The 23,373-nt window shown below is 48.9% G+C and overlaps 2 protein-coding genes across 2 annotated transcripts in view; one reads left to right on the top strand and one right to left on the bottom strand.

Moving 5' to 3' along the window:
- Window positions 1-16,714: 16,714 nt before the first annotated feature.
- TBCC (tubulin folding cofactor C) lies at window positions 16,715-18,244 on the bottom strand. The gene has a single exon (XM_075339173.1). It carries the CDS (start codon window positions 18,167-18,169, stop codon window positions 17,180-17,182), a length of 990 nt encoding a protein of 329 aa, XP_075195288.1. The 5' UTR covers window positions 18,170-18,244; the 3' UTR covers window positions 16,715-17,179.
- Window positions 18,245-18,301: 57 nt separating this feature from the next.
- UTP25 (UTP25 small subunit processome component) overlaps window positions 18,302-23,373 on the top strand; it is a 57,317-nt gene continuing 52,245 nt past the window's right edge. The window contains exon 1 of the mRNA XM_075339172.1: window positions 18,302-18,464. Coding sequence (XP_075195287.1) covers window positions 18,358-18,464 — 107 coding nt within the window. The 5' untranslated portion in view covers window positions 18,302-18,357. The remainder of the gene's footprint in view (window positions 18,465-23,373) is intronic.

The raw sequence follows: 23,373 nt of genomic DNA, 5'->3' as shown, positions 1-23,373 counted from the left end.
GATCTGTCGCCCTCTGGTTTTTAATTGTGTTTGTCTGATGTTTACATCACATACAGAAATATAATTGCAATCATATTATGAGACCAAAAGGTTCTATTGACATTAGAATGAGTTAATGCAGCAAGTCAATATTTGCAGTGTTGACCCTTCTTTAGGACCTCTGCAATTCTCCCTGGCATGCTCTCAATCCACTTCTGGACCAAATCCTGACTGATAGCTGTCCATTCTTGCATAAGCAATGCTTGCATTTTGCCAGAATTTGTGGGTTTTTGTTTGTCCACCCGTCTCTTGATGATTGCCCACAAGTTCTCAATGGGATTAAGATCTGGGTAGTTTCCAGGCCATGGACCCAAAATCTCTATGTTTTGTTCCATGAGCCCTTTAGTGATCACCTTTGCTTTATGGCAAGGTGCTCCATCATGCTGGAAAAGGCATTGTGGGGCGCCAAACTGCTCTTGCACAGTTGGGAGAAGTTGCTCTTGGAGGACATTCTGGTACCATTCTTTATTCAAGGCTGTGTTTTTAGGCAAGACTGTGAGTGACCCAATTCCATTGGTTGAGAAGCAACCCCACACATGAATCGTTTCAGGATGCTTAACAGTTGGCATGAGACAAGACTGGTGGTAGCGCTCACCTCTTCGTCTCCTAATAAGCTGTTTTCCAGATGTCCCAAACAATCGAAAAGGTGATTCATCTGAGAAAATGACTTTACCCCAGTCCTCAGCAGTCCACTCCCTGTACCTTTTGCAGAATATCAGTCGGTCTCTGATGTTTTTTCTGGTGAGAAGTGGCTTCTTTGCTGCCCTCCTTGAAACCAGGCCTTGCTTAAGCAGTCTCCGCCTCACAGTGCGTGCAGAAGCACTCACACCAGCCTGCTGCCATTGCTGAGCTAGCTTGGCATTGCTGGTAGTCCCATCCCGCAGCTGAAACAGTTTTAAGATACGGTCCTGGCGTTTGCTGGTCCTTCTTGGGCGCCCTGGAGCCTTTTTGGCAACAATAGAAGCTCTCTCCTTGAAGTTCTTTATGATGCGATAGATTGTTGACTGAGGTGCAATCTTTGTAGCTGCGATACTCTTCCCTGTTAGGCCATTTTTGTGCAGAGCAATGATGGCTGCACGTGTTTCTTTAGAGATAACTATGGTTAACTGAAGAGAAACAATGATACCAAGCATCAGCCTCCTTTTAAAGTGTCCAGTGGTGTAATTCTTACTTAATCATGACTGATTGATCGCCAGCCCTGTCCTCCTCAACACCCACACCTGTGTTAATGGAACAATCACTAAAACAATGTTAGCTGCTCCTTTTAAGGCAGGAATGCAATGATGTTGAAATGTGTTTTGGGGGTTAAAGTTCATTTTCTTAGCCAATATTGACTTTGCAAGTAATTGCTGTTAAGCTGATCACTCTTTATGACATTCTGGAGTATATGCAAATTGCAATTAGAAAAACGTAAGCAGTAGACTTTGTAAAAATTAATATTTGTAGCATTCTCAAAACTTTTGGCCATGACTGTACATTGACATAAGTAGCAATGAGAACTAACTTTATAGTAAGAAAGAAAAATGTCAATAAAGCTTGGTAAAACACATTGGGTGGGAATTTATCAATCAGTTTTCTGGTGCCAAAAAATTGCTAATTTTTGACCCACTTGAAAAATACGGGGCTTTAAGCGATTATATGCCATACTTTAAGAATTCGGTTCAGGACCCGGACTTGACCCCAGCTCCCATATAAATCAGTGGAAACCTGGAATTCTGGAATGTAAAATGGGCGTAGTAAGGGCTGTAAAAGGAAGCAAAATGGTGGCATATGCCCTGCAAACAAATGTGAATAGGGAATAAAAAAAAATTATGTAGGATCCCCCCTATTGTTGATAACAGCGCAGATAAAGCAGACAACTGTGGGCTGCAGCCCTCAGCTGTCTGCTTTACCTTAAGGCCGCTTTACACGCTGCAACATCGCTCAAGCGATCTCGTTGGGGTCGCGGAATTTGTGACGCACATCCAGCCGCTTTAGCGATGTCGTTGCGTGTGACACCTATGAGCGATTTTGAATCGCTACAAAAACGTGCAAAATCGCTAATCGGTGACATGCCCCCCTATTCCCAATTATTGCTGCTGCGTGTACGATGTAGTTCGACGTTCCTGCGGCAGCACACATCGCTATGTGTGACAACGCAGGAACGAGGAACCTCACCATACCTGCGGCCACCGGCAATGCGGAAGGAAGGAGGTGGGCGGGATGTTACGTCCCGCTCATCTCCGCCCCTCCGCTTCTATTGGGCGCCCGCTTAGTGACGTCGCTGTGACGCCGAATGAACCGCCCCCTTAGAAAGGAGGCGGTTCGCCGGTCATAGCGACGTTGCTAGGCAGGTAAGTAGTGTGATAGGTGATAGCGATGTTGTGCACCACGGGCAGCAATTTGCCCGTGTCGCACAACCGATGGGGGCGGGTACGCTCGTTAGCGATATCGGTAACAATATCGCAGCGTGTAAAGCGGCCTTTAGTTGGTTATCAAAAAAAGAGGGGATTCAATGCCACTTTTTTAAATTATTTAAATTATTTAAAAAGTTGAAGTGGTCTCTGCCCTATTTCTGATAACCAACCAAAGTAAAGCAGACAGCTGGGGGTTGGTATTTGACCTTTCCTAGCTTAAAAATAGCAGTCCGCAGCCGCCCCAGAAGTGGCACATCTATTAGATTCTGGCACTTTGCCCAGCTCTTCCCAATTGCCTTGGTACTGTGGCAATCGAGATAATACTTGTAGAACTGATGTCAGCTGTGAATTGACAGTTGATATGAAGTCCAGGGGTTAGAAATGGGGAGGCGTCTATGGGACACCCTCATTATTAGCCCGCCAAGTGTTGAGTTAAAAAAAAAAAACCCACACAGGAAAAAAAAAATTATTTGAATAAATTATTTTGCATTATGGGGTCATGCCTTCTGAGTGAGCATTCCTACCAATCAGCTTAAGGTGATTTTTAATTTCCTAGTAGCACGTTCCTACCCTCCAATAAAATTGTAGGCTATTCAGCCTATATAGAGGCATCTCTAGGTAGGGATCCAACATACGATATACGTGTTAATACTAATTGCTGGGCTGGCATAAAACTGAATTTTTTATACGCGAAGAGTCTCATTTTTTTTAATTCCTTAGCAAAAATGCATGTTCAAGTTCCTATATGCAGTATCTGTATATCTTAGCATCTCAGAGTTCAGCTGTTTATTTGTTAGTTTATTTTATGTTCAGTTTGCACCTGTTTACACTTGTCTGTTAGGAAGTGCCGTCAGTTTTCTTATTTTGAATTATGGGGTCATGCTTTATGACTGAGAACGCCTACCCATCAGCCTAAGATGATTTGTAATTTCCTAGTAGCAGGTCCCTACCCACCCATAAAATTGTTGGATATTCAGCCCACGTAGAGGCATCACTAGATAGGGTCCAAGCCTACGAGATATGCCTTGACGCTGGCTGTTGGGCTCCCATAAAACTGCCTTTTTGTCTCAATTTTTACATTTATTTCCTAAGCAGAAATGCATGTCCAAGTTCCTATATTCAGTCTGTATACCTTAGTGTCTGAGTGCAGCTGTTTATCTGTCAGTTTATTTCATTTTCAGTTTGTACCTGTTTACACTTGTCTGTTAAGAAGTGGCAGCAGTTTTCTTACTTTGGATTATGAAGTCATGCCTTCTGACTGAGCACTCCTACCCATCAGCTTAAGGTGATTTTTTCTAAGCAAAGCTGCAGATTCCTGTCCGCCCATAAAATTGTTGGCTATTCAGTCCAGATAGAGGCATCACTAGATAGGGACCCTGCATACAAGATACGCCTTAATGCTGGCTATAATTAAGAACTTGTTTTTATTTTACGTCCGAAACGCGTAAGGTGCTCTTATTTGTATCCTCTAAGTTTATGGATTCCTTTGAAGATTTTTAGACTGTCCAATAAAGTTTTTTGATTTTTAAATTCAGGGATTTTCAGTGAGTGCTGTGTCCATTTTCCTCAACCCTTTTCAGCCTTGTACCAGTTTAGCCTGTCTGGAAGACTGCGAGCTTGCGTTTTTTCAGGCGTTTCCGCAGCGTTTTAATGCCAAAATGCATTAGTTTTGTTTTCCAAGCAAATACTATGGGACATAGGCATTGTTTGTGCGCACGATGCTTCCAAAAACGCTGCGTTTTTTGTGACAAAAATTTGTCAAAATCTCTGCATTTGAAGAAGCAGCATGTCAATTGTTTTGAGCGTTTTGCTAACATTGTAGTCAATGATAATTTCAAAAACGCAACCTAAATCAAAATCCAAGCGTTTTACATGCATTTTTGATGCTAAAAGGCATGCTTTTTTGTCAAAAGCAAAGCATGCGTTTTTGGCATCATAGTGAGGTCAAGAGGTTTCCTTTTGCCCTCACATGCAGCCCGACTTTAATAAAAGAGTCAAACAATAATTTAAATTTACTTTTTACATAAATATTAAATCTCAATAATCTTATCAAAATTAACAATATAGTGTATGATTTTAAACATGTTTTTTTTTCTTTTTTTTCTAGTGTTTGAATGTTCAAACTTTATTTAGTAGTGTCTTTGTATTGAAAACGCATCTCATTTTAAGCACTGAAACTGCATGTAAAACGCAGTCAAAACGCAAGAAAAACGCATGCGTATTTCCTGCGTTTATATGGTCAAAACCAAATTTGACAATGACAAATTCTGCCAGAGGATGTTTTTTTCTGCAAGGTACAGAACGCAACGTGTGCACATAGGCAACTGTGCTCCAGGACTTTAAGGCTAAGGTAAGCTGAAGCCTTTTACTTTTAATCATTAGGAGTACCCTGCCGCCGGCAAGCATGAGATCTTAAGGAAGATGAATGGTGCACTCCTGAGAATAAACATGAAACGACCCCCATAATGAATAGTTACTGTCCAAGCCATTTATAAAGTAGGGCTCCATTTCTTTGTATACTAATACCATACAAGACATACGTAAGGTCAACATTCATCAAAAGTGATTAGAAGGTTTCTACTGTACAGGGCTTATATACAGTCAGCCTCCATTTGATTTAATGTGTATGGTCGCTGTACAAAAACAGCCGAACCACCTCTCTTAAAAGAGGTGCACCCGATGCAGCATCACCGCTAATTAAAAACAATCAATTACAGAGTGCAAAACAGGAGGTAATATAATACTGGTGAACTTATACAAAAATTGCATAAAAATACAAAGAGTCATGTTGACAAAAATTGGTACATACCATATACTGATTTAACGTAAAGAAGGGAATTTTGTTACTTACCGTAAATTCCTTTTCTTCTAGCTCTTATTGGGAGACCCAGACGATTGGGGTATAGCTACTGCCCTCCGGAGGCCACACAAAGCACTACACTAAAAAGTGCAAGGCCCCTCCCCTTCTGGCTATACCCCCCCGTGGTATCACGGGTTCTCCAGTTTTAGTGCCAAAGCAAGAAGGAGGAAGCCAATAACTGGTTTAAACAAATTAACTCCGAATAACGTCGGAGAACTGAAAAACCGTTCAACATGAACAACATGTGTACCCGCAAACAACAAAAAAATCCCGAAGGACAACAGGGCGGGTGCTGGGTCTCCCAATAAGAGCTAGAAGAAAAGGAATTTACGGTAAGTAACAAAATTCCCTTCTTCTTCAGCGCTCTATTGGGAGACCCAGACGATTGGGACGTCCAAAAGCTGTCCCTGGGTGGGTAAAGAGATACCTCATGTTAGAGCTGCAAAACAGCCCTCCCCTACGGGGGTGTCACTGCCGCCTGCAGGACTCTTCTACCTAAGCTGGCATCCGCCGAAGCATAGGTATGCACCTGATAATGCTTGGTGAAAGTGTGCAGACTCGACCAGGTAGCTGCCTGACACACTTGTTGAGCCGAAGCCTGGTGTCGTAATGCCCAGGACGCACCCACGGCTCTGGTTGAGTGGGCTTTTAGCCCTGAAGGAACCGGAAGCCCCGCAGAACGGTAGGCCTCTAGAATTGGTTCTTTGATCCATCGAGCCAGGGTGGCTTTAGAAGCCTGCAACCCCTTGCGCGGACCAGCGACAAGGACAAAAAGTGCATCGGAACGGCGCATGGGCGCCGTGCGGGAAATGTAGATTCTGAGTGCTCTCACCAGATCTAGCAAACGTAAGTCCTTTTCATACCGGTGAACCGGATGAGGACAAAAGGAAGGCAAGGATATATCCTGATTAAGATGAAACGAGGATACGACCTTAGGGAGAAACTCCGGAATGGGGCGCAGCACTACCTTGTCCTGGTGGAACACCAGGAAGGGAGCCTTGGAAGACAGAGCTGCCAGCTCCGACACTCGCCGAAGCGATGTGATCGCAACAAGAAACGCCACTTTCTGTGACAGGCGAGAAAAGGAAACTTCCTTCAGAGGCTCGAAAGGCGGCTTCTGGAGAGCAACTAGTACCCTGTTCAGATCCCATGGATCTAACGGCCGCCTGTACGGGGGCACAATATGACAGACCCCCTGCAGGAACGTGCGCACCTTAGGAAGACGTGCTAGACGCTTCTGAAAAAACACGGATAGTGCCGAGACTTGCCCTTTAAGGGAGCTGAGCGACAAGCCCTTTTCCAACCCCGATTGCAGGAAGGAAAGAAATTTGGGCAATGCAAATGGCCAAGGGGATACTCTCTGTGCAGAGCACCAGGATAAGAAAATCTTCCACGTTCTGTGGTAGATCTTAGCAGACGTTGACTTCCTAGCTTGTCTCATTGTGGCTACGACTCCTTGAGATAATCCTGCGGACGCTAGGATCCAGGACTCAATGGCCACACAGTCAGGTTCAGGGCCGCAGAATTCTGATGGAAAAACGGCCCTTGGGACAGTAAGTCTGGTCGGTCTGGCAGTGACCACGGTCGACCGACCGTGAGATGCCACAGATCCGGATACCACGATCTCCTCGGCCAGTCTGGGGCGACGAGTATGACGCGGCTGCAATCGGATCTGATCTTGCGTAACACTCTGGGCAAGAGTGCCAGAGGTGGGAAGACGTATGGGAGCCGGAACTGCGACCAATCTTGAACTAATGCGTCTGCCGCCAGAGCTCTTTGATCGCGCGACCTCGCCATGAATGCCGGGACCTTGTTGTTGTGCCTGGACGCCATTAGGTCGACGTCCGGCACTCCCCATCGGCGACAGATTTCCTGAAACACGTCCGGGTGAAGGGACCACTCCCCTGCGTCCATGCCCTGGCGACTGAGGAAGTCCGCTTCCCAATTTTCTACGCCTGGGATGTGAACCGCGGATATGGTGGATGCTGTGTCCTCCACCCACATTAGAATGCGCCGGACTTCTTGGAATGCTTGCCGACTGCGCGTCCCTCCTTGGTGGTTGATGTATGCCACCGCTGTGGAGTTGTCCGACTGGATTCGGATCTGCTTTCCTTCCAGCCACTGTTGGAAGGCCAGTAGGGCAAGATACACTGCCCTGATTTCCAGAACATTGATCTGAAGGGTGGACTCCTGCGGAGTCCACGTCCCCTGGGCCCTGTGGTGGAGAAACACTGCTCCCCACCCTGACAGACTCGCATCTGTCGTGACCACTGCCCAGGATGGGGGCAGGAAGGATCTTCCCTGAGACAATGAGGTGGGAAGGAGCCACCATTGTAGAGAGTCCTTGGCCGTCTGGGAAAGAGAGACTTTCCTGTCCAGGGACGTTGACTTCCCGTCCCATTGGCGGAGAATGTCCCATTGAAGTGGACGCAGATGAAACTGCGCAAAGGGAACTGCTTCCATGGCTGCCACCATCTTCCCGAGGAAGTGCATGAGGCGCCGTAAGGGGTGCGACTGGCCTTGAAGGAGGGATTGCACCCCTGTCTGTAGGGACCGCTGCTTGCTCAGCGGAAGCTTCACTCTCGCTGCTCGAGTATGAAACTCCATGCCAAGATACGTTAGCGACTGTGACGGTGACAGATTCGACTTTGGAAAGTTGATGATCCATCCGAACGTCTGTAGAGTCTCCAGCGTAGCATGTAGACTGAGTTGGCATGCCTCTTGAGAGGGTGCCTTGACAAGTAGATCGTCCAGGTAAGGGATCACCGAGTGTCCCTGAGAGTGCAAGACTGCTACCACCGCCGCCATGACCTTGGTGAAGACCCGGGGGGCTGTCGTCAGACCGAATGGCAGAGCTACGAACTGAAGATGGTCGTTTCCTATCACAAAACGTAGAAAACGTTGATGTTCTGTAGCAATTGGCACGTGGAGATAAGCATCTTTGATGTCTATTGAGGCAAGGAAGTCTCCTTGAGACATTGAGGCAACGACAGAGCGGAGGGTTTCCATCCGGAACCGTCTGGCGTGCACATGTTTGTTGAGCAGCTTTAGATCCAGAACAGGACGGAACGAGCCGTCCTTTTTTGGAACCACAAAGAGATTGGAGTAAAACCCTCGCCCTTGTTCCTGAGGCGGTACAGGAACCACTACTCCTTCCGCTCTTAGGGAGTCCACCGCCTGCAGCAGGGCATCTGCTCGGTCTGGATGTGGGGAGGTTCTGAAGAACCGAGCTGGAGGACGAGAACTGAACTCGATTCTGTACCCGCGAGACAAAATGTTTGTCACCCACCGGTCCTTGACCTGTGACATCCAAATGTCGGAAAAGCGGGAGAGCCTGCCCCCAACCGGAGATGCGGAAGGGGGGGGGCTGGAAGTCATGAGGTAGCCGCTTTGGAAGCGGTTCCACCATTTGCTTTCTTGGGGCGTGCGTGAGCCCGCCAGGAATCTGAGACTCTTTGCGTCCTCTGAGTCCCTTTGGACGAGGAGAATTGTGTCTTGCCCGAACCTCGAAAGGACTGAAACCTCTGCTGCCATTTTTTCTGCTGAGGTTTGTTTGGTCTGGGCTGGGGTAAGGAAGAGTCTTTACCCTTGGACTGTTTAATGATGTCAGCCAATGGCTCGCCAAACAGTCTATCTCTAGATAAAGGCAAGCTGGTTAAACATTTTTTGGAACCAGCATCTGCTTTCCAGTCCTTTAACCACAAGGCTCTGCGCAAAACTACCGAATTGGCGGACGCCATTGAGGTGCGGCTGGTAGATTCTAGGACCGCATTGATAGCGTAAGACGCAAACGCAGACATCTGCGAGGTAAGGGACGCCACTTGCGGCGCCGCTGGATGTATGATAGCATCCACTTTTGCTAAACCAGCTGAAATAGCTTGGAGTGCCCATACGGCTGCGAATGCTGGAGCAAACGACGCGCCGATAGCTTCATAGACAGATTTTAACCAAAGGTCCATCTGTCTGTCATTGGCATCCTTAAGTGAAGCGCCATCCTCCACTGCAACTATGGATCTAGCTGCAAGTTTGGAAATCGGGGGGTCTACTTTTGGACACTGGGTCCAGCGCTTGACCACATCAGGGGGGAAAGGAAAACGTGTATCCTTAGAACGTTTAGAGAAACGCCTTTCTGGATGAGCGTCGTGTTTCTGGATTGATTCTCTGAAGTCAGAGTGATCCAAGAAAGCACTCAATTTACGCTTGGGATAGAGGAAACGAAACTTCTCCTGCTCTGCAGCTGCCTCCTCTGCAGAAGGGGCTGGGGAAGAAATATCCAACAGCCTATTGATGGCTGAGATAAGATCGTTTACCATGGCGTCCCCATCCGGGGTATCCAGATTGAGAGGGGTTCCAGGATAAGACTCCTGATCACTCTCTTCAGACGCATCACAGGGCGACTGATTGCGCTGAGACCCTGAGCAGTGTGATGACGTTGAGGGTCTTTCCCAGCGAGCTCGCTTAGGGTGGCTGGGGCTATCATCTGAGTCATAATACTCAGCCTGGGAAGCCGGGGACCCCCTTGCAGTCTGGACTAATTCCAACTGAGGGGGATTAGAGGACAGAGACCTCGCCGTGTCCATAGACTGAGCCCCAGTCATGGACTGCAAAGTTTCAAGGATTTTTGCCATAGTCACAGACATTCCATCAGCAAAAGCTGCAAAGTCTGTCCCTGACACCGGGGCAGGACTTACAAGCGTCTCAGCCTGGGTCACTACCCCTCCGGACTCCGGCTGGCGAAGCAGCACCGGATCTGAGCATTGCACACAATGGGGGTCTTTGGAACCTGCTGGTAGAGCAGCCCCACATGCAGCACACGCAGTGAACACAGCCCTAGCCTTGGCAGCCTTGCGTTTTGTGGATGACATGTTGCTGCCTCCTCAGAGCGATCTGGGGTATCCAGCCAGGAAGCGACCTCACAGTGCAAGAAATAACTAAATATATATATCTGGTGACACAGTACACCAATACACACTGAGGCACTAGAGGGGCCAGCTGAAATGCCGCTTACCGCCCGCTTAAGAGCGGGTGTGTGGTATCCAAAAGCCCCCTAGTCCAGGTCTCCCAGAGCCTTGCGTCCTTCCTCCAGCCAGACTGCATGTAATGGCTGCCGGCGTCCTGAGAGAGGAGGGGGGGCGGGCCCTGGGCGTTCCTGGCTAAGAGCGGGAAGCCTGCTTCCCTCTGTGCCTAGTGAGAGGGCTGGAGCATGTAAATCAGGCTCCAGCCCTCGTCGCTGCGGTGAAACAGCGTCTCTCCCCTACCCTGATTGACAGGGTGGGGGCGGGAACGAAGCGGAGCCAGGCCGCAAAAGCCGGGGACTGTATTTATAAACGCCGCCGCCGTAAAAGCGCGGTCGGCGTGTCCCCGGCGCACTACAAGTCACAGCAGCGCCGCCCGGTCCAGTGGGGGTCGGCGCTGCGTTCCCACACTACAAAGTCCCCCAGTAAACTGTAGAGACACTAACTCCCACGTTACGGTCCCCGGCGCACTACAACACCCAGCCAGCCCGGAGTGTGTCTGTGCCTGCCGGGGACACAGAGTACCTGTATGATGCAGGGCCATGTCCCTGATTGTACTCATGCTCCGAATCCATCAGGTTCTATGGGTCTGTGGATGGAGCCCGGCGTCAGAGCTTAGAGGCCGGCAGGATCCCACTTCCACAGAGCCCTACAAAGGGATGTGGAAGGAAAACAGCATGTGGGGCTCCAGCCCCTGTACCAGCAATAGGTACCTCAACCTTACAACACCATCCACGGGTGAGAAGGGAGCATGCTGGGGGCCCTATATGGGCCCTCTTTTCTTCCATCCGAAATAGTCAGCAGCTACTGCTGACTAAAATCTGTGGAGCTATGCGTGGATGTCTGACCTCCTTCACACAAAGCTTGAAAACTGGAGAACCCGTGATACCACGGGGGGGTATAGCCAGAAGGGGAGGGGCCTTGCACTTTTTAGTGTAGTGCTTTGTGTGGCCTCCGGAGGGCAGTAGCTATACCCCAATCGTCTGGGTCTCCCAATAGAGCGCTGAAGAAAGTAATTTTCACATAGTTTAGTAATACATATATATATATATATATATATATATATATATATATTTCTAAATACAAAGAATTTTTGTTTCTCTATTTATTACCATTTTATTTTTATTTTACAAAAAAACCCCAGATAATTTCTATGGTTTAATCCCTAGGTTATCGTGGGCTTGATATTTAATAATAAACGGGCCTGTGCCTGTTATAATAATTTGTGTAGGTCACCTCCCTGGGGAGGGAGGTGACTCTCAACAAACCTGCAAACTGCAACAAATCTGGATTGCCAGCATGGCTCTCACGCGTGTGAGTAATCAAGCGGGGGCAGCCTTTACCTGTAACAACAGATTTATGATGTTCCTTAAAACGTATGTATTCGGATCTGATTGTCTTTCCAATATAGTATCTGCCACGTGGGCAGAACACAATGTGTACAATGGATTTAGTTTTGCATGAAACAAAGTTTTTTACTGTATGAGTGAACAGACTGATTTTTAATGGATCAGAAGTAACGTGCAGATGACGAAATCAACAGTCGCCACAGCGGTAATTACCCGATGGGCAAGATCGATCCAGCCAAGTGCGCACTCCTCTTAGGCTACTTTCAAACTGGTGTTTGCCTGATGCAACGGATCCGGCGCAGATTGTGGTAAACTGATGTCACGGATCCGGTAAAAAAAAACCGGATCTGTTGTAGCAGTTTGTACCGAGAATACAGCTGTGGCCCGCGGGTAACCTGAGTGTCGTCATTGCTGACAGCGCGACTCACTTCAGTTGCTCCGTGGAGCTCACAGTGAGTGGTGGTGTTCTACTGCTGCTCCTGTCAACTTCAGATGTAGCAGAGCTGAAAGCGTCATGGGACCGCATGTGGATTACATCGGATCTGGAGGGGTGTTTGGGGATTAATTAAGTGGTGAAAGAGGGTGTTTTTTTTGTCTTTTATTTCAAATAAAGGATTTTTCGGAGTTTGTGTTTATTTACTTTCACTACAGTTTAGTGATGGGAGGGGGTGTCTCATAGACGCCTGCCATCGCTAACCTAGGACTTAGTGGCAGCTATGGGCTGCCATTAACTCCTTTATTACCCCGATTGCCACCGCACCAGGGCAATTTGGGATGAGCTGGGTAGAGTCCCGGGACTGTCGTATCTAATGGATGTGGCAATTCCAGGCGGCTGCTGGCTGATATTTTTAGGCTGGGAGGCTCCCCATAACGTGGGGCTCCCCATCCTGAGAATACCAGCAATCAGCCGTGTGGCTTTACTTTGGCTGGTATCAAAATTGGGGGGACCGCACGCCGTTTTTTTAAAATTATTTATTCATTTACTACACAATATAGACCCGCCTACCAGCGGCTGTGATTGGTTGCAGTGAGACAGCTGTCACTCAGCGTGGGGGTGCGTCTGACTGCAATTAATCATAGGCGCCGGTGGGTGGGGGAAGCAGTGAATACGAGATGGAATAATGAGTGGCCGGCATTTTCAAAGCAGTCGAAGCCGCGGGAGCAGTGTGACAGCTGTGCAGCGCTGTGCCGGTGATCGGTGAGTATGAAAGAGGGGGAGAGACAGACCGACCGACAGAGAGAGACCGACATCGACAGACCCCTTATTCTGTTTTGTACCAAAATATCTTTTAAGTTGTTACACCTATGATAAGAATAAGAGGAGTGAGAACTAGGGGGGGACTGATGTTACCCATCGGGTAATTACCGCTGTGGCGACTGTTGATTTTGTCATCTGCACGTTACTTCTGATCCATTAAAAATCAGTCGGTTCACTCATACAGTAAAAAAGTTTATTTCATGCAAAACTAAATCAGTTGTAGACATTGTGTTCTGCCCATGTACAAGATACTATATTGGAAAGACAATCAGATCCGAATACATACGTTTTACGGAACATCATAAATCTGTTGTTACAGGTAAAGACTCCCCCCGCTTGATTACTCACACGCGTGAGAGCCATGCTGGCAATCCAGATTTGTTGCAGTTTGCAGGTTTGTTGAGAGTCACCTCCCTCCCCAGGGAGGTGACCTACACAAATTATTATAACCGGCAGAGGCCTGTTTGATTATTAAATATCAAGCCCAGGATAACCTAGGATTAAAGGGAACCTGTCAGCAGAAATTTTGCACTAAACCTAAAAGATTCCCCCTCTGCAGCTCCTGGTCTGCATTCTAGAACGGTTCCTGTTGTTATTCTGCCCCCTTTTAGACCAAAATAAAGACTTTATAAAGTGGTACCTTTCCTATGCAAATCTTGTTAATCATACACGGGGGGTGGGCTGTCTGGTGTCCGTTATCCTTCCGCTTTACGCTGTCCCCCATCGCTCAATTTCATACCTGAGGACACCGTCCAGTGCGCCCGAGGTCTCGCGCATGCGCCGTGCCACTCTAGCGAGACTGTGCACTGTGTGACCGCTGGTGACGTGTTGCGCAGGCGTGAGATTATGGGTGGCGCTGTGATTGTCATCACAAGTACCCGCCCATAATCTCGTGTCCACGCATTCCCCTCTGCCTCCACCGTTCTGCGCAATCGCTAGCCAGATGAATCCACGTCACCTCATTCCAATCTTGCCCTGGAGCAGGAAATAGATGGGAGGAGCGGAGCAGCATCACGGTGGAGGCAGAGGGGAAAGCGCGGGCACGAGATTATGGGCGGGTACTTGCTGATGAAAATCACAGCGCCGCCCATATTCTCACGCCTGCGCAACACATCACCAGTGGTCACACTGTGCACAGTCCCACTAGAGTGGCACGGCGCATGCGCGAGACCTCGGGTGCACTGGGCGGCGTCCTGAGGTATGAAATTGAGCGATGGGGGACGGCGTAAAGCAGCAGGAGGCAGAATAGCGGACAGACAGCCCGCCCCCGTGTATGATTAACAAGATTTGCATAGGAAAAGGTACCACTTTATAAAGTCTTTATTTTGGTCTAAAAGGGGGCACAATAACAATAGGAACCTTGCTAGAATGCAGCCCAGGAGCTGCAGAGGGGAATCTTTTAGGTTTAGTGCAAAATTTCTGCTGACAGGTTCCCTTTAAACTATAGGAATGATCTATCTGTATGTTTGTAAAATAAAAAGAAAAGGTAATGGAGAAACAAAACAAAAATTATTTGTATCTAGAAACATATGTAATATATATATATATATATATATATATATATATATATATATATATATATATATATAAAAACTATATAGTAAAAAACTGTATGTGAAAATTACTTTCATGTTAAATCAGTATATGGTATGTACCAATTTTTATCAACATGACTCCTTGTATTTTTATGCAATTTTTGTATAAGTTCACCAGTATTATATTACCTCCTGTTTTGCACTCTATAATTGATTGTTGTTAATTAGCGGTGATACTGCATTGGATGCACCTCTTTTAAGAGAGGCGGTTCGGCTTCACTCCTTAGGACCTGTTGAAGTGCAAGCAAGTGCGAAACGGCCGTCGTCCTCTGTGCGGTTGCACCCGGTCTCTTCCCCACGGTTTTTATGCACACGTTTTAAATAAATTGGATTTTCTGCATGGGCTGTGGACAGTGCCGCTTCTTACTTCTACTGGTTTTCACCTAAGGTTGAAAGTAGACTTAAATCCATTGAATTCAACCCATAACCTAACATGCTGATCCAGAGGAAGGCAAAATCCTCATGGGGCAGACAGTAAGTGCCACATTAAGGGAAAAAAATTCCTTCCCGACTCCATATACAGCACTCAGACTAGTTCCCAAATCACAGAATCTAGTGCTCTGTAATTTTAGTAATGAATCACCCATTACAACATCTTGTGGCAGAGTTCCATAGTCGCACAGCTCTTACAGTAAAGAATCTGCGTCTGTGATTATGATTAAACCTTGTTTCCTCTAGACGTAGTGGATGACCCCTTATCTCCGCTACAGGCCTAGGTGTAAAAAGATCATTAGAGAGATCTCTGTACTGTACCCTCATAAATTTGTACATTGTAATAAAATCGCCTCTAAGCCTTCATTTTTCCAAACTGAAAAACCCCAGGTTTAATATCCTATCTTGGTATTGCAGCGCCCCCCCCACCCCCCAAGGGAACCTGTCACCAGTTTTTTCCCCATTAAACCAAAAGTATTACCTTCTGCAGCTCCTGGGCTGCATTCTATGAAGGTGCACCTTGTTGCTGGCCCCCCTTGCAGACCCCAGAAAGAACTTTATATCATTTCACCATTTCCTATACAAATTACTTGTGTTGGCCAGATGGATGGGCTCTATTTCGGCTCCTGTCCCCCCCCTCCTGCCGCTGTTCACCGTCCTGTCATGATTTACATGGATGACAACGCCCCAGTCCACGATGCTGACGAAGTCTCGCGCACAGTTCGCTGTGCCCCTATCGCGGGCCTGAGCAGAAAGTTTCCCTCACCGCACCAGTGATGTATTTACACAGGCACAAGATTATGGGCGGGTACGAGGATGACGCTGGTGAGGTCATGCACAGCGCTGACCATAATCTCGCGCTCGCGCAAATACATCACCGATGCGGCGAGGGAAACTTTCTGCTCAGGCCCGCGATAGGGGCACAGCGAACTGCGCCTGCACGAGACTTCGTCAGCAGTGTGGACGATGACAGAAGCGTCATCATCCATGTAAATCATGACTGGAGGACGGCGAACAGCGGCAGGAGGGGGGACAGGAGCCAAAATAGATCCCATCTGGCCAACACAAGTCATTTGCAAAGGAAATGGTGAGATTTTATAAAGTTCTTTTTGGGGTCTGCAAGGTGGGGGGGGGGGGTCAGCAACAAGGTGCACCTTCATAGAATGCAGCCCAGGAGCTGCAGAAGGTGACACTTTTGTTTTAATAGGGAAAAAACTGGTGACAGGTTCCCTTTAACAACTTTGGTTGCTCTTCTCTTCTAGGTCTTTCTTATACAGCGGAGACCAAAATTGTACAAAGTAATCTATGTGTGTTCGCACTAGTGACCTGTATAGGGGTAAAACTACGGTATGTTCTTCTCATGAGCATCTCGGCCTCTTTTAATGCATCCTATTATTTCATTAGCCTTGGCAGCAGCTGCCTGACACTGGTCAGTAAAGTTGAGTTTGCCATCACCCAAGTCTTTATCAATGACAGTTTTCCAATTAAGTACATAGTTATACATTTTATTTCCTCTGCCCAACAGCATGACATTGATTTATCCACATTAAACTTCAATTTCTATTTCTCAGCCCAAGCCACTAACTTAAATAAATCCTTTGGTAATATTAAATTTCATACTCTGTGTTGATTAGGCCCGTTTCACAAATCTGGCATTTTGCCGGATCCGACACGCATGCAGTACAGTACATTCATTAACAGTGGAAACGCGACACCATGCGGACAAAAGCGTTTGTGTATGAAGCACACAACCGCATGGTGTCGCGCTTCCACTGTAAATGAATGTACTTTCCTGCATGCGTGCCGGATCCGGCGAAATGCCGGATGTGTGAAATGGGCCTTACTCTGCAGGGTTTAGTATCATCTGCATCATTACTAGCAGAAGTGCTCGCAAGCACTGTGCTCCCTGTATAGGAAAAAAAATGTATCTGCGATGGCTGGTAACCATGGCAACAAGCTGTACATTAAAGAATTAAAAATCACTCCATTTTTGAGAATGAAGAGGATTTTTAATAAGCCGAGACAACCACCTTAACATTGTACTTTGCAGCTGACACAATTTCTTTTTTCTGTGTTCACGTACAGTGGCGTTATAAGGCATATATATGGTCGGCTCCCATTTGAGCTGATGAATAGTTTCTATATGACGTATGTAGGTGTCTATTTGTCGCATACAGTAGCTATACAAGGCAGATATACGGTCATACAGTAATAGAAGCAGATGCTGCTGCAGGCTTAGTTCCAGTGGGTGAGCCTCTCCTCCTCGGGGATTATACTCCAGTTTGGGGACTTGACGTCCATCGCCAACCAGTTGAAGTCGTCCACCTGGTCCCAGTTGTTCCGGTTCTGGTCCAGTCCGGTCCGCTCGTAGTCTTGCTGGATACTGGGGTAGCTCCAGGTGAATGGGGCAAAGCGCAGGCCGCTGCAGTCCTCGATGATGGCGCGGCTGGTGACGTGCAGGTAGAATTGGCTGTCCTTGGTGCTGTGGGTGCGGAGCTGCTGGCACGAGAAGGCGAAGAGGCAGTTGGTGCAGTTATCAACAAAAACGGAGGAGGTGACCGGGCCGCACAGCACCCTGCAGCCGCTCAGGCCCCGTATGTGCAGGGTGGCGGGGCTGCCGGGCAGGGTGACGGTGCAGTCCTGGAGCTGGCTCAGCTGCACGTCCCTCTGCCGGATCTCCTCTGCCTCCATAGACAGCAGTTGGCCGCTCAGGCCCCGGAGGCCACACTGGGTATGGGGCTGCGCCGGGGTCCCCTCTGCCGGGGTCCCCGGGGCTGTGGGCTGGAGGGGGGCTGCGGCCTGGGTGACAGTGGGGGCAGGGGCCTCCTTCTTCCTGGACTTGAATGTGAACTTCTTCTTGGGCTGCAGCTGCTCCCTCCGCGCCTCCAGCGCCGCCTGCAGCCGGGTGATGTGCTCCTGCGCCTGGCGGACGTCATAGGACGGCAGGAACATCATGCTGTCATTCAGCAGCTTCTGCAGCCGCTGGAGCCGCCCGGACACCTCATCCACAGCCTGAGCTCCGCCGGCATCCTCCCCGGACAGCACCTCCTCAATGGCGGCTCTCTCCACACCGAAGCTGGACGTAAAGTACCCGCTCTTCTCCTCCTGCACGGCCTGCTCGTCCTTCTCTTGCCGCTTCTTCTCCACCTCCTTCTGCCTCTCTTCCTCCCTCCGCTGCAACCTCTCCGGTAACCGGGGCCGCTCCACAAGATCAGTCGTCTCCATAGTGACAGAGCAGCGGTAAGGCGCAAGTCTCTGACGTCACCTGAGCACGCCAGAACGTTCTCTTCCGGCTGACGCCCATCACGTGACTGCACGTACGCGCTTTAACTGCAGGGTGTTTCGCTGACGTCATCAAGCCAGCGACGGAGGACTACAGCGCATGCGCGGTGACCACGTGTAGTAGATACAATATGGGGAAAAGGAGGAAACAGCGGAAAGAGGAGAGTGTCAGCTCCCTGACCAAGAAGCAGAAGAAGCATCTGAAGGAGTTTGGGGAGCAGCACCCTTTTTATGACCAGTAAGTGGGGACTGGAATCTGAATCTACTGGTTTATTACCAATAGGGGCTGAGAGCTCCCTGTAATGCTATTAACTCCTCGGGCTCCAGCTAGATGATGGTCTTGACTTCACCAAGGCTTACTTTAGTCATATAACTAGTGCTGGATATAATAATGTAATATTCATTTATATAGCGCTATTAATTCCACAGTGGTTGATACCTTTTAATGGCTAACTGAAAAGTTAAAGCCATTAAAAGGTATCAACCACTGAGGACTTGAGTTCTTTTAAACAATTTTTTTTTTTATCTCTACTGGCTAACACGGTACAAAGATATATTTTACTTGTATTAATTCCACATCACTTTACATACATTGGCAACACTGTCCCCATTGGGGCTCACAATCTAGAGTCCCTATCTGTATGTCTTTGGAGTGTGGGAGGAAACCGGAGAACCCGGAGGAATCCCACATGAGATCCATGCAGACATGTCACCCCGGGCTGACTACGGCGTCACCTCTGCTGAAATATCTGCTCTACTTTTAACTTGATGGTGATGTTCCTCTGTTACTCATCCTGGAAATGCATAAAAAAGTATCAACGGGGACTTCCATTATTAGACAGTGTGAGGACTCGCCCCACTGATAAGCTCTGGGCGTTCGCCACCCCCCTAATTTATTGCTATGCTTTCAGGAGGAGCAATGGAGGGACAGTGTAATCCAAAGAACTAAGAACAGATGCCCCAGAACTGTTAATTCATGGAGAATCCACAAATTTACTAAAATAGAGATGCTGCCAGGAGAGGTCATAGAGCCTCTTGGGTTTTTTATTTTTTGGTCGGGGGGATGTTTTTCCAATGCCCTCTTAGCAATAAAACTTACCCTTTATTTGTGTTGTACAGGTCAATATAATTACAGTAATACCAATTCTTTATATATTTTTTCTTCGGCGCTCCATTGGGAGACCCAGACGATTGGGTGTATAGTACTGCCTCCGGAGGCCACACAAAGCATTACACTAAAAAGTGTAAGGCCCCTCCCCTTCTGGCTATACACCCCCAGTGGGATCACTGGCTCACCAGTTTTCTGCTTTGTGCGAAGGAGGTCAGACATCCACGCATAGCTCCACTGTTTTTAGTCAGCAGCAGCTGCTGACTATGTCGGATGGAAGAAAAGTGGGCCCATATGGGGCCCCCAGCATGCTCCCTTCTCACCCCACTTTTGTCGGGTGTTTGTTAAGGTTGAGGTACCCATTGCGGGTACGGAGGCTGGAGCCCACATGCTGTTTTCCTTCCCCATCCCCCCTCAGGGCTCTGGGTGAAGTGGGATCTTACAGGTCTCCAGGCACTGAGACCGGGCTCCATCCACAGACCCAGAGAACCTGCTGGATATGGAGCTGAGTATCGTCAGGGACAGGGCCCTGCTACATTAAGGTACTCTGTGTCCCCGTACACATCGCGCACACACACACCAGCATTGCTGGGAGTGCTAGTGCGCCGGGGACAACAGCGCGGAGCGCTCGTGCTATTATTCACGGCAGATTTGCTGTGTGAATTTATGTATTGGGAACTGCCGCGCCGGGCCGCTGCTAGGTGTTTTTACACTGTGGCGCGGCTGGGACTTGTGGTGCGCCGGGGACTCCGCGCTGGCCGTGCACATAGGACGGCCGCGCTTATTACTCGAGTCCCTGGCTTTGCGGCCTAGTTTTCGTTTCGTTCCCGCCCCCAGCCCTGCCAGTCAGGGGAGAGGCGGGACGCTGTACAGAAAGTCAGCGCCGAGGGCTGGAGTCTGCTTTGCATTCTCCAGCCCCCTTCACTGGACACAGTGGGACGCCGGTTTCCCGCTCTTGCCTGGGGCACGCCCACGGCCCGCCCCTCGTCACACGAGCTGGAGAAGGACGCCGGCAGCCATTCCTGCAGTCCGAGCTGGCAGCCAGTCACAGGACTCTGGCGACCACACACCCGCCTATAGGCGGGCGGTAAGCAGCACCTGAAGTGCTGACCCCACTAAATACCGTTGTGTCCATTTGTATTTTATGCTTACACTGCACTGTAGGTCGCTATTTTTGGCTATATGCCCTCTTAGATGGCGAGACAACAGCAGCAAAAAAGCAAGGGTGCTAAAGCACAGGCTTTCTATGCTGCTTGTATTGCATGTGTTGAAGTGTTCATCTGTACTTATGCTTGTATGCTATACATTGCACTGTAGGTCGCTATTCTTGGCTATATTCTCCTAGAATGGCTAGACTACAGCAGCAAAAAAGCAAAGGTGCTAAGGCACAGTTTTTCTAGGCTGCTTGTATTGCATGTGCTGAAGTGTTCATTTGTACTTATGCTTGTATGCTATACACTGCACTGTACGGTCGCTATTCTTGGCGATATTCTCCTAGATGGCTAGTCTACAGCAGCAAAAAAGCAAGGGTGCCAAGGCACAGGCTTTCTAAGCTGCTCATATTGCATGTGCTGAAGTGCTCATTTGTACTTTATGCTTGTATGCTATACATTGCACTGTACGGTCGCTATTCTTGGCTATATGCTCCTAGATGGCTAGACTACAGCAGCAAAAAAGCAACACAGGCTTTCTATGCTGCTTTTACTGCATGTGATACTGTTCCACCGGCAGGTTCCACTGACCCCCGTTGTGTGCAATGCTCCCCTGTAGCACTTGGTCAGCCGGGGTCTCTACTAGAGGTGGCCAAGGGAACCACCTGTGAACCCTGTCCATGGACAGGGACGGTGTTGCAGTTTCGGCTGATAGATTGTCATGGGATAGTGGCTTGCAGTCCAGACAGGCCATGGGCAATCTTGATCAGTGCTCCCTGGCCACCCTCATTTGGAACAAAATCAGTGCTCCGGGGGGGTCCCAGGCATTCCAGGGTGAAGGCTCTGACACGGACGACAGTCCCAGACAGCCTAAGCGAGCTCGCTGGGAGCGGCACTCGGCCTCATCACTAGTCAGGGTCACAGCAGAGGACTCTCTGTATGATGAGGCAGACGTAGCTGATCAGGACTTTGATCCTGACACCGCTCTCAATCCGGATACACCGGATGGTGACGCCATGGTGACTGATCTTATAGCGTCCAGCAATGGCATTTTGGATATCTCTCCCCCAGCTCCTTCAGTGGAGGAGTCAGCTTCCCAGCAGGAGAAATCCCATTTCAGTATCTCAAGCGTACATTGAGTACTTTTCTGGCCACGCTGACTTCAGAGAAGCAGTGCAGAATCACCACGCTTACCAGATAAGCGTTTCTCCAAATGTATTAAGGATACATGTTATCCCTTTCCCCCTGACGTGGTCAGGCGCTGGACCCAGGGTCCAAAGGTGGATCCCCCAATCTCCAGGCTTGCGGCTAGATCCATAGTTGCAGTGGAGATGGGACTTCACTTAAAGATGCCATTGACAGACAGATGGACCTCTGGTTGAAATCTGTCTATGAAGCTATCGGCGTGTCGGTTGCTCCGGCATTCGCAGCCGTATGGGCATTCCAAGATATTTCAGCTGGTCTTGCGCAGCTGGTCTTGAGCACAGGTACATCTGTGCCGCAGGTAGCGTCCTTATCCTCGCAATGTCTGCATTGCGACTTACCCTATGAATGCTGTCCGAGAGAGACAGTCGAGGTTTCGGTCCTTCCCAGGCTCGGGCAGGTCCAAATTGTCCTAGTCCAAAAGGGCTCAAAAGGCTCAGAGGGGCTCAGATTCCAGGCGGGCTCAATCACGCCCAAGGAAGGCAGCCAGAGGAACCGCTTCCAAGGCGGTCTCCTCATGACTTTAAGCTCTCTCTCTCCGCATCCGCGGTTGGTGGCAGACTCTCTCGCCTTGGCGACATTTAGCTGCCACAGGTCACAGACCGGTGGGTGAGAGACATTGTGTCTCACGTGTACAGGATAGAGTTCTGTTCTCGGCCTCCGGCTCGATTCTTCAGAACTTCCCCACCTACCCACCGAGCCGATGCTCTTCTGCAGGCAGAAGGAGTGGTAATTCCTGTTCCTCTTCAGGAACAAGACACGGTTTTTCCTCCAATCTGATTGTGGGGGACCTAAAACTGCTCAACAAGCACGTGAAGGCCAGGCGGTTCCGGATGGCATCCCTCCGCTCCGTCATTGCCTCAATGTCTCAAAGAGATTTCCTAGCATCAATAGACACAGGATGCTTATCTCCACGTGCCGATTGCTCCAGAGCACCAACGTTTGCTACGTTTCGTTATTGAAGACGAGCATCTTCAGTTCGTAACCCTGCCCTTCGGTCTGGCGACAGCCCTACGGGTTTTCACCAAGTTCAGGGCAGCAGTGGGAGCAGTCCTGCACTCTCAGGGTCACTCGGTGATCCTTCCTTGGACGGTCGACTGGTCAAGGCACCCTCTCAAGAGGCATGCCAACACAGCCTGAGCGTAGCGCTGGAGACTCTCCAGAATTTCGGGTGGATCATCATCTTCTCAAGGTTAAATCTGACACCGACCCAATCGCTGACATATCTGGGCATGGAGTGTCACGCTCCCTCAGCGATAGTGAAGCTTCCGCTGGACACGTTCACTACAGACGGGGGTGCAGTCTCTCCTTCATGGCCAGTCACACCCCTTAACACGACTCATGCAGAGGCAGTCACTTTCGCGCAGTTTCATCTGCGTCCACTCCAATGTGGCATTCTTTGCCAATGGGATGGGAAGTCGACGTCCCTAGAAGGAACGTCCCCCTTCTCAGACGGTCAAGGACTCTCTTCAGAGGAGTCCATCCTTCAAATCAATGTGCTGGAAATCTGGGCAGTGTATCTTGCCCTGCAAGCCTTCCAGCCGTGGCTGGAAAGCACACACATCCGAATTCAGTCGGACAACTCCACAGCAGTGGCATACATCTACCACCAAGGCGGAACACGCAGTCGGCAAGCTTCCCAGGAAGTCCGGCGGAGTCTGATGGGGGTGGAAGACAGAGCATCC

Source organism: Anomaloglossus baeobatrachus, chromosome 3 (genome assembly GCF_048569485.1).
Source record: "Anomaloglossus baeobatrachus isolate aAnoBae1 chromosome 3, aAnoBae1.hap1, whole genome shotgun sequence".
Classification (NCBI taxonomy): Eukaryota; Metazoa; Chordata; class Amphibia; order Anura; family Aromobatidae; genus Anomaloglossus; species Anomaloglossus baeobatrachus.
Note: the sequence above shows the minus strand (reverse complement) of the source record. Positions and strands in the feature narration are given on the sequence as shown.

Excerpts from the sequence above, each read along its gene's own strand:
- TBCC (XM_075339173.1), bottom strand. The coding sequence starts at position 18,169 with ATGGAGACGACTGATCTTGTGGAGCGGCCCCGGTTACCGGAGAGGTTG.